The sequence below is a fragment of the Gymnodraco acuticeps genome, unplaced genomic scaffold (assembly GCF_902827175.1).
Source record: "Gymnodraco acuticeps unplaced genomic scaffold, fGymAcu1.1, whole genome shotgun sequence".
NCBI lineage: Eukaryota > Metazoa > Chordata > Actinopteri > Perciformes > Bathydraconidae > Gymnodraco > Gymnodraco acuticeps.
Window position 1 is genome coordinate 2,892,875 of NW_022990693.1, and position 11,731 is coordinate 2,904,605.

An 11,731-nucleotide genomic window follows, 5' to 3' on the forward strand; every position below is an offset into this window, starting at 1 on the left:
CCACGAAAAAAACGCTGATGGCCAAAGTGAGGCTCACCACATCCAGTTCTTATTATACATCCATGGGCACATCTCTAAATGCTTTCTCCAAAATGGGATCAGAATCTTTGGGCAGGTAGAAAAAGTCATCATTGTTGAGTGATGAATTAAGCGTATTTGAAAAAATAAGCCTGGCTCTCCTTGCAATGATTCTATGGCTGCTCATTTGGCTTGAAGGTGAATATTTGACCTTGGAAATAGAAGTTTGACATGAAACAAAAACCATTAGATGTGGCTGAAATCCACAGAATCACCAGTATGTGGAACTTGTGATAATATTTAATTGTCAAATATTTGAATTGCATAGCATTGTTACTTACTTAAAGATGTCAGGATTCTAATTTGAAAATCAATCAAAACAAGGTTTGTGATTCAATCTGAATAAAGAGCAGGAAACAACCATTATCCAAGTCGTTGTTTTTCCTCTTCCGCTCCTACTTGCGCATGTCGAAGGAATAAACAACTTACTAGCTTACCAGTAGACTTTAGCTAGAAGATACCCAAGAGCAGAGTACAGAGAGCCTGCAGCTAGGAGACAATGCAGCACAGCTTAAAGGTGGGATGTGGCTCAAATACAACCCAGCACAACTTACAGGTGGGCTAAATCCAAAAAACCACCACAGTGCAGCTTAATGGTAAGCTAAAAAAAAGACCACAGCGGAGCTAGTGGTAGCATCCAGCGTAAAAGCCACCATAGCGAAGTAATACTAGTTTCTAGGCTGTACCCGAATATTCGTTCGTTGGCGTACTATTCAGGTTTCAAATTTCGTTATTCGGATATTCGTTTGTTTTGTTTTTTATTGAAATCTCCAATATCAACGTAAGAGCTTGTGCCTCTTCGGGGGGGGTGCCAACACTTAACCATAAACGTTATCGTTTACTTTCTCCGTCTTTATATGTAGATATTACTTTTCCCCATTAATCTCCGTCACGTTGTTCCATAGCAACAACAACTTCCGGTAGACAGCGCAAACCTCTCCTTCATAATAAAGCATGTCCATAATAAATAGGAAGCAAGCCAAATTACACGTTGAGACATATCCTACAACTGCAACGAAAGAAACAAACACAAATGCAATATCCTTTTCCATTTCAAAGAACACAAATTGGGTTACGTTAATAAATAACTATAAGACAACAATACTGTAGAATAACAAAATGAATACCATGAATAAACCGAAATACACGTGTTGAAGCGGTTCGCTGCTGATTACTACGCCCCCCCCCACCGCGCGGGGCCGAATATCCGAATATTCGCTGCTGATTACTACCGAATATCCGAGCCCGACAAATGGTATTCGGGACAGCCCTACTAGTAGCCTAGAGCTAAAGACAAAACAGTGATGCTTATCAATAGGCTGCAGCTAAAAAAACAACAGCATAGATTTCCAGGAGCTTGCAGCTAAAAGACACCACAGAGCAGCTCACTGGAAGGCTACAGCTAAGAGACAACATGTAAGTTGGCTTTTTGTGAATGAGGAAGCTCACGTTGTTGTTGTTCATTTCATTTTAAACAAAGTATTTCAATGTTAAAAGGGGCCTTTAGCTATATAGTGGATATGTCAACTTGTCACCAAGTTGCCCATCCTTTTATGTGTAAATGACAGTTATCTGGGCATAGATCAATGATGTGGTGGTCTTGACAAAATATTCATGTGACATCAGTGCAGTCATTTATTGTGAATTTAACCGATTTCAGTCTAGATACAAAAACTCTCAAAAATGGCGCCCAGTGCCCCGTGACTTGAATCTGTTTTCTAAAAACCCCAAATGTCAACTTCAAATAAATCAAAAATAACAGCATGAGGGCCAGACGTTTTCAATTTGGTGACCTCTTCTTGTTTGTATTAGAAATTGGTGTTAGTTGGATGCTGCTGCAGATGAACTTGAGCATATTGTTAGTCACTGGAGCAGAATAGAAACTGTCCAAACCATGCATCACGTATACTTCTTACTGTTGACCAATCACACTTTTGACATGACCCTGTTCAAACTTCACCCCTCTTGCTAGGGTCAAAAAAGCACTACGCAGAAGCAACCAGTGTACCTGTCTTTCATTAGGCACACACAATAACTCAATCATAACACTAAACACACCCTGTACCTACAAAATAATACATTCAATTATATATTCTATAGTTTTAAATAAACACTGTCACTATCATCATTGTCATTTAAAAATACAATGGTTTGAAGATTATGATCAGGCTATATCATTTATGTTGTGAGACTGTACTTTAATTTACCACACACATTACTTAAGCAAGGGAAATGTTCAAGTGTCAATAATAAATAGCATATTTATTGGGACTGGAAGGCTTTAGTTGGGGCTTAGGATAACAATAACCAAGAAGCGGATACAAACACCTTAAAACCAATGGTAGTAATCCAAGCTGAGCGGCTAAAACCCTGGCTTCAGTGCATGATCTGTTGAACTTTACACCAGAGACCAAGACTTTTAAAGACTTAACACACACAAAACCGGGTGGTCACATTTCCCTTCAAACGACAGAGAATTGTGTTAATGCAAACTGATTTGGGATTACTGAGTGCTGAGGACATTAATGAACTATTAACTACACCCTGACTGTATTTCTGTTATTGGGTATAAACATCGCTTGACTATTACGGAAATATCCTCAGTTAAGGTTATACCAAAGACTGTTGACATTTAGTAACAGTTTCAATATGAGAAAAATTAAAGTAATAGCCCATGTAAAATATATCTCAAGAGATAGATTCCTTGTGAGAAATAAAAACATTTACTATGGATATTTAATCTGCAATATCAAGCAGACTACATGATAAAGAATGTTTAAAAAAATAGCTAGGAGGGAGAGCAGTGGTCACTTATTATTTTGTATTTCCCTTCAAACGACAAAGAAAAGTAGAAATGCAAACTGATTGGGATTACTGAGTGTTGAGCACATTAACGATGAACTATATCCGACTGTGATTTCTGATATTGGGTATATAGGCTGCATAGCTTGACTATTACAGAAGGCTCTTCAGTTAAGGTTTAATTTAACAACAGAGGAGTTTTACAAACACTGTTGACATTTCTATTCACAGTTTCAATATGAGTAAATGAAAATGATTGCTCATGGTAAATATATCTCAAGATAGAGTCCTTGTGAGAAAATAACACCATTCACTATGGTTGTTTCACCTGCAATATCAAGGAGACTACATGATAATGGATCATTAAAAATAGCTAGCAGGGAGAGCAGCAGTCACTCTTACTACTGATGTTTCCTCACATAACTCTAACCTCATTAGCTCATATGAATACAGCGTGCTAACACAGTCACATCTTATTTGTTTACATTAGATAGCTAGGCCTGCTAATGTTAGCTACCTAGCTGGCACGAAAGAAATGTCAGCTTAGGGAACTTTAATTGACACACAGACGCTTATGAGCAAGTCCAAATGTCCCTGCCATGTTGCTTTATTGTGTATTATTTTGCAATGGGGCGGCTGAGTCCGTCTAAATCCCGGGACAAATGCGGGATACATCTGCTAATTGATCGTGGAGACGGCGCTAGCTAGAGAGACCTCATCTTCAGTGTTTTGCAGCTGGGACAAGCAACACAGAACACATTTCCGTCGAAAAACTAGTCCCGACGGGATAACACTCCCTAAATGTTGTAATTTAAAACGTCGTCCGTGTAAATATAACGTTTGCCGGGGTAGTGGGGCCCTCGAGACTACCTAAGCTTGCTACACCCATCCACTGAATAACCCATCTTTACCTGCTCATCAAATCTAGTAATCACGGCCCTGGACCCAACTCCACTGGTTTGTGCGCGCCATGGCCGGGCGGAGGGGACACCGCACGCTGGGCTGCTAAATCCAAGGTGTGAGGGGCCGGAGCTTGGACAGACTTATTTATGAATGAAAATCTGCCATGAATCGATGGGAAAGGACGAAAGGGGCGAGTAGTATTTTTCCCTTTCTGTAGGCTTCACCCATGCCACCGCCATGACAACACCACCGGAAGTCTTCTTCAGAGAAATTGATGGGAGGTGTTGGAGACCAGGGTCAAAGCTAGCGGGAATGAAACGGAACACTTCCAGGCACAATCTTCAAAGTAACGATTGTTGACGTTTGTTTGTTGATGTTTTTCGAATTAATAAATACAAATATGGATGTTTTTTGGGAATGATAAAGCGACTACAGAGGTAGAAAAAACACTTCACACATAAACGTGAAAAAAACAGCCAAGAAAATACTCTGTGTTTGTTAAACGTTTCTGTGTTCTGTAGTTTTAGCCTCTGTGGTCTTATCTGCTTTCAGGCTGAATAAAATGTAGTTTAGATGTAACAACCTCCAGATTTACAGGGATTAGCCCACATAATAATGTGAGTAGATGTTCTTCTCAATGAACTGCAACAGTTTTCATGTTATTGTTTTATTTTGACCATGATTATCATGACTTCCGCTGCTAATGGAGGAAATTCTGGCAAGTGGCGGATCGTTTACAGCGCATGCTTAAAGTAAGATCAGGCCTATCAGAATGTGTTCAGTGCTAAGAATGGATGTTTCTGTTTTCATTATTAAATCTTAGTCATTCTTAAAATAAATGTACACAGTATTGAAAATAAACACCACAAATAAAATAACCAAAATTACACGAAAAAAATATTATATACACGAAATTATATTTTCGTTGCTCTCACCAGCTCAGGAAGCTACTGTACCGTTAAGAACAGTAAAGGTGACAAATCAAAGAGTAAAATAAAAAAATGAAATATTGTTGCAACAGATTGTGAGGGTCTGAAGTGATGTTTCCTGACTGACTGTCCATTTTAGTCTGTTTCAAGGGCGCTGTATCGTTTTTATATACAAAAGTGGTGGGGCACAAACAACTTAGATGTCTATATAAGCTTCTGCAGTGAGGTTCATGGCTGGTGAGGCACTGTTCAGGTTTACAAATATTATATTTTGACCTAAATCAAAATATAATATTATTTTCAAAAGCTTTTTTTTGTCTGATGCTTCGATTAATTTTAAACAGACAGTTCAACAAAAGGATACCCACAAAATGTAATTTTATCATTTAAATATTGAATTGTTCTCTCTTAGTATCCCATTTTCAATAAAATTGCGGTCTTACCTTGACTTGAAGATGAAGTCCATTTGCCTATCCTTCTGGACAAAAATCTCTATTACTTTTTTGTAAAAGTCGTCCTTATCTTCTTAAAAGTCTATCATAAATCTAATCGATAGATTTATGATTCGAAAATTATAAAAGTAGGGTAGACATGTGGATATTATCCGGCTGAACAAAACGTGCATTTATCTAACAGATACGTTTCCCACAGATCTTATTTCTAGCTATTTTCTAAAATCCTATGGAGAAATCTCATTGCTTTTTTGTGGAGGGAACCCGTGCACAGCTTACTTCCGGGTTTTAGGACGCGTCTCTCGTCTGCTCTTCACACACCACACTTTTCGCGGCACACGTACTTACGCCATCAGCTCTGAATTATGTGAGATGACGTATGGTGGGGATGGCAGCTCAGTGCCCAATGGTCATTATTTTTTGCCACACACATTAAATAGGACAATACTCTGAGCATGCGCAGTGTAGTTTTTTACAGTCACTGTTCATTTAGACAGAGAGAGGGAGAGGCATGATCGAGTTTTGTCCCACATGGCTTCTAAAACAGCTCAATGGGCCACACACTGTATACACTAATTAGAAGAACACAGACTAAAACAGCAATGTACAGACGAATCAGATGATTAAACATGATCTTAAAATATATTTTATATATATTTAAATTTATTTTTTGCATTTTGTTGTAATCATTATTTGTAATACTTTCTGCTGACACTGTGCCACCTGCCCCTAATGACCAGTCGCCACTGCAAGGGCGTAGGGCAGGATATGTTCCGTTTCAAGAATAGGAGGGGAGGGGACCCTCAATAAGCAGGCTGTCTTAGAAATGTGAGCATCAAACTCTGCTTCATTTCGTGCATTCTGGTGATTTGTTTATATGCCCTAATTTTGTATCATAATGTCTTTACTTTTAGACAAAAACATTTCCAGGTTGATGTGGTTTATCTTGAACATGCTTTCACTGCATCTTTTTTGTTCTGATAGTTTGACCCTTTAATCATACTGGAATGAAAAAGATGCAGAAGCAGGGAAGTATGGTCAGACTGTCACAAAGATGAAATGGGAGGGGGCTTTGTAGCTGCAAGGAACATTGTTTCCCCTGGTCGAGGTCGGTACCTGCTGGGGTAAAATTTGTATTCCTATTTCAAATTAATGATGGCTTGTTAAAGTACAAGCAAAGATATTTCGGTCCAGCTTATGACATTATGGTCAACATTTACTGTTACTGTGAAAATAGTAACAGGGTGGACATCAGGGACGTGCACAGACATTTGGAGGGGCCTATTGCTCTAAACTGGAAACCCCCCCCCCCCGAAAAAAATTCTAACTTGTTTTTAATGTAAAAGGATCATAAAATAAAAACACAACACTGTCAATGCAAGTGACCCTCAATTGACTTTTGTGTCCCCTCTAAATTCGTTATTCAGGCACATTTTTTGTTTTGCGGTCCTTATCTCATAAAAATATCTAATGTTAGTAACTATTAAAGAAAACATGGGGACAATCCTGTTTTAAATGTAGTTCGACCATTGTAACTGTTGTGCAGACATACTAAGGGCTTCTAACTAATTACCTAAAATAAACTCACTAATTAATGAAACCAGTTCAATACGCATTAGTCTTATTCTTATAATTTTTTATGAGCACAATAACGGTAAGGAATCTAATTACTTATTTATTTAGTATTCCATAACTTAATAACAGAGATGGACAAACTAAAGTGGTCATTTTCTCACATTTTAGTTACTATTGTCCAGTTTCATTGAATATTTTCAAGGCACTGTCATCAGCCATCCAAAGTAAAAACATAGATGATTGAACCCTTAACTATGCATTAAGGCCAGAATAACACTGACCATATTCAATATCGGTAGCCGTAGCTAAATATAAGGTCATTGGGTCTGGATCTCATTAATTATTTCCTCTACCTGATTCTACCAAGACAGATACAAACTGAGATACACTTTATACAAGACATAAAAATGCAACATTAATGTGCATAAATCAAAACTCTCGAACACTAAACAAATTCCAAATTATTTAAAAATGAATTTATTGAACTGAAATGATACAGTTTCAAATCTGTTAAGGCACCTTGTTGAAATCGCACAGATGAATTAAGTGATTAAAATGTATGCTTGTCAATAACTTAATGGACACAAATTGGGTAACATTCACATTAAAGATGAAAAGATTCATGTGTGTATAAACCTGGTATTAACATACTGGACTGGAGATAACACATTCTACAAATACATTCAATAAAAAACTCTGGTGCTGCATTTAGGAAAAAACGGAAGTGTACTTTGTCCCTAAGTCATACATACATATTCATACAGATATGTGTGAGTGCTGTCCAAAGAGTGGTACATGTCAGAGACCGGGCTAATGTTGCATTAACTAGAAATATTTAGATCAGCACCGAGTCAAAGGTTTAAAAGTTTTTTTAACACCTCTGGTCAAACTTGGCAAGCTGTGCACGTGTCCTTTGGTACGCATGGTATTGCATCTTTTTCTAAGACATCAACATGAATCTATCTGCTACTCTGAAATAAACAGGATAACATTTTCAATCGTCTGAAGGCACAGAGGTTTCTTCGCTCAGTTTGATTTCTTCTTTTTGCCGCTTCAATCCTGTTCAGAGCAAAGAGGGATCCTTTGGGGGATGTTTTCATTGAGACAATTGGTAGGCTAGACATGGGCCTACAGAGGGTAGTCTCATGAAGGGGGTAATCCTTTGGGTATAGCCATTGTCAGTTTGTAGTTTGTGTGTTCTCAGCAGAACTTGAATGTCTACTCTATAGCACCAGGCCTGGTGGCCACATATACAAAGACGACGATGAGCAGCACCACCACAGCCAGTGTAGGCAGAACTATGGTGGCCACCTGCTGTTGGGCCTCCTGCATGGCCTGCTTACGCTCCTTCTTGTCCTTGGACGTTTCTTTTTTGGCTTTGCCTTTGAGTTGCCTCATGTTGTCTCCAGGACCGCTCCTCTACTTCTTTGTTGTGCTCACAGGAACCTGACAAAGACAGATAACACGGGTCAGAAAAAGGTCTTAAGCTTAGAATTAGTCACAGCAAAATGTTCAACAGGAAAGAGTTAACATCTTTGTATAAAGATTTTTTTAAATGTAACTGTTGACCGAAGTTACCTTCCAATAGCTCCTTCAAATATTAGCTATTGGATCTTTCCTTCGGATATTTTAATATTGCAAAAAATAAGGTCTGTTGAAATCAGTTTTGTTCAACAAGGTAGTCTCCATATATTAACACCACTTTTATAATAGATCTAGCAAAAATGCAATCGCCAGAAATAAAAAGCTAACGTTAGGCTATAAAACAACCACAAGACTGGCCCATGACTTCACGTCAACACTGCTAATCTAAAGGTAGACTCGCGTTAGGTCTATTGACGTTTATCAGTCTCGAGAAACTACTGTTTGTAAGACACGTAAAAGCTCTACACTCGCCATTGGGGTGTTTACTGCAGAGAACAAAACTCAAAGATCTGTTTAGCTTTTATTAACAAAAGAATCTTGTTTGCGGTCTAAAAAGTAATTCCAGAAAACATTGACCTTTGAGACACGGTACCCCTGGAAGTGCTAAAATGCTAACTAATTTCTGGGTTTAGGACTCATTCCTGCGTCGCTTTGAAGCGAGCCTCCAAAAGCAATGTGTCATGGCAGAATTAGTCAAACACCTTGTTTTGTGAGGACTTTTGGGCTGTTAATGCATGTAACAGAAAAAGGGTCATTACATCCATGAGTGCAAAACGTTTCTATAATCCAGATCAGGCAAGGGGTTCTTTTTCGGTGGTGTGACCAACTACAATTGTTCCGTAAAAACCTCCTGAAGGAGAAGCTGATCCAAAATGTTTGGTTAGCTTGCAGCACGTCCATCCTACGCCCTTAACCATGATAGAGAAACATTTATTTAACATCTTGCTACTTTTTTGTGTGTTTTTTACCGGTTTTACTCACAGTTTCTGGGGTTTTTTAGAGGAGGAGACTGTTCCTAGTGGATTCATCAGAATCTTAAATGATAAAGAAACAAATAGAGCAAACATCAGTGGTAACTTAGCTTGCAGTCCCTGGACATTTGTTGTTGCGCTGGCAGCATCTGAAGTGAAATGGCTTTATACATTGATGTACGGGTTTTCATCACCTAATGTGTTTTTAGTTTTTAGTTACCTCTGTGGAATACTGAAAAAATAGCCTGAACTATGAACAACTGCATATTGTGCATTCTACAAAAATAAGGATGTGTGGCCAATGTGAAATGTTTCAGTTTTTGTATTAATGTATTATTAATTTTGTTTTACATGCTGTACTGAAAACATACCGAACCACAAAGGTTGTGTACCATTACACCATTCGACTGACTGGTGACACTTTAACCATGTATGACGTCACTGTTTACAAGTCAAATAACCTTACTGGTAACTTATAACTTATAAAGTGATGATAACATTAGTAATGTCAGTTGCTGAGTGACACATTGTTGATGCCGCCCAGTAGCAGTCAGCTAACATTACATGCAGTAGGTACAAATAAGGTATGCAGTAGGTACAAATAAGGTGGTCTCCCTTGTAAAAGAGATCGTTGATCTCAATGGGATTTTTTACCTGGATAAATAAAGGCTACAAACAAACAAGGTAGTGACTTTGTCTGCTTACTGGAATTTAACTAGCTTAGTACGATGATGGACTTTACGCACGGGTTATTCCGTTTGCCAGACTGCAGCACATGTTCTTTAACGCATTACAATATGCGGCTGAGGAACAGTACGGTCCTGTATCCGGTGGCTCCTCACGCTAGTTACCATGGACTAACTTTAGGAAATGTGAGCTAGTGAAGTTACAGCCCTGAGAAAATACTGCTGACGATTCATAAAGTCAGAGGTAACGTTATCTTACAGATAGCCGGAGTTGTGAACAGTTCCGCGCGGAGAATGTGTTTTGGCCGTTCTTCCAGTGTTTCTACCGGAGTCCGAGACGCCAGGTTTGATACAGCAGAAAGTACAGTAAGTTAATAACCTGCTGTTCCTTACGGAGCTCGACGTGGCAGTCAGCAGGAAGGGTCGAGGAAAACCGCTGTCAAGTTCGCCAGCATGAAAAGGATGCAACTTCCGGTCATGTCCTCCAAAATAAAACACCAAAGGAAGGTCTGATAATAAAAGATTATACTAATAATGCTAATAAATAATCATTATATTTATATTTATTATAATTATAATTATTGTTGTTGTCATTTTTGTCCGTAAAGCTTAAGCCAGGTCACAAAAAAAAAAAAATGCAAAATTAAGTGGAGAATTGAAAAGGTATTTTAAACATTATTAACAGGAGGACCAATATTAATTGTGTAAAAGTAATTACTGTGGTATTGGCTAAAAATAAATAAAGACACAATTCAAGTGAAATTAGATTAAATGTTTTATTTATAAATGTTGTTATTTAAAAAAAAAAAAAAAGGTGTTACCTTTGACAGGTTGTTCCACAGCCTCAGGCTTTGTCCCATCTATTTTTATTTTATGCTGGCAGGCTCGAACAGAGGAAATACTTCCCACAAACAGGCTTGTAAATGGTCAGAAAAATTACATATATTTTGTAGGCCGACCCAGAAGTAGGCATTGAAAGGGCTCCTTTCAGGTATTGAATCAAGAATACGTTAAAAGAAAATTGACAAAATGCTAACTCATTCCCAGGTTTTGGACTCATTCCTGAAGCACTCTATTTAAGACTAGCTGGAAGCTATTTGGCCAACTGTGCTATCAGCGCTAATTGCCCTATAAGCGCAGTGCAGAGCGGTGAAGATTTGCCTGCCACATTCAGGCACTCACAAGCACTCACATGCCCTCACGATTAACAAAAACTAACATTAGAAAACTTCGGTTTACAACACAACACACAGCCTGCTGACTGTTACTCCAGCGCCCTCTGTTGGCGGCACGCGCAATTGTAACTATTAAGCACATGGAGCGCAGCTGTTAGGAGAAAGGGAGAGAAGCACGTCATGTCGACGGAGCGCAGCCTGGACCTTCAGTTAGGGCTGGGCGATTTGGCCTAAAAATAAAATCGCGATTTTTTTCTAACTAATGGACAATTTTCGATTTAAACCTCGATTTTTTTTCTGTTTTTTTCTAAACGCGTTAAGACGTTTTAACGTCGTTCACTTTTAAGTGAACGACGGGAGCCGGCTCTCGCCCGCGAACGAGCCGTTTTTTTGTTTTTTTTGCGGAGGGATCTAGATCGGCATGAAGGCACATTATGCAATGTGCACATCATCCCGCTTATTACACATGGCCACATTCTCAACAAAGTAACGACATGACTCCCAATATTAATTGAAATGCTTTTATGGATTTAGAAAATGATTTTATTGACTTAAAAAATAGTTTTATGTATTGATTTAAATTGACAAGCATCCGCTAAGAAAAGTAGTCCGTTGTTACTGTTTGAACTAACGTAGCAACGGCAGGAACTGCTTCGATAGTGTTTTTGAGGAGCTTTTTGATTACAGATTTGAAAACATCGTTGCTTGCTTTAAAAGTAGCACACTTCATGATGT

General features: G+C 38.5%; 1 protein-coding gene and 1 long non-coding RNA gene across 2 annotated transcripts in view; both read right to left on the reverse strand.

The window, feature by feature from the left end:
- Nucleotides 1-4,472, reverse strand: part of nf1a (neurofibromin 1a) — a 62,036-nt gene extending 57,564 nt beyond the window's left edge. Inside the window, 3 exon segments of the mRNA XM_034230517.1 lie at nucleotides 3,792-3,827; nucleotides 3,830-3,994; nucleotides 4,461-4,472. Coding sequence (XP_034086408.1) covers nucleotides 3,792-3,827; nucleotides 3,830-3,994; nucleotides 4,461-4,472 — 213 coding nt within the window.
- Nucleotides 4,473-7,189: 2,717 nt separating this feature from the next.
- LOC117555587 lies at nucleotides 7,190-10,263 on the reverse strand. Its single transcript, XR_004570420.1, has 2 exons — nucleotides 10,081-10,263; nucleotides 7,190-8,185 (listed from the first exon to the last, which is right to left on the reverse strand). It is a non-coding gene; the product is annotated as an uncharacterized LOC117555587 (long non-coding RNA).
- Nucleotides 10,264-11,731: the final 1,468 nt, after the last annotated feature.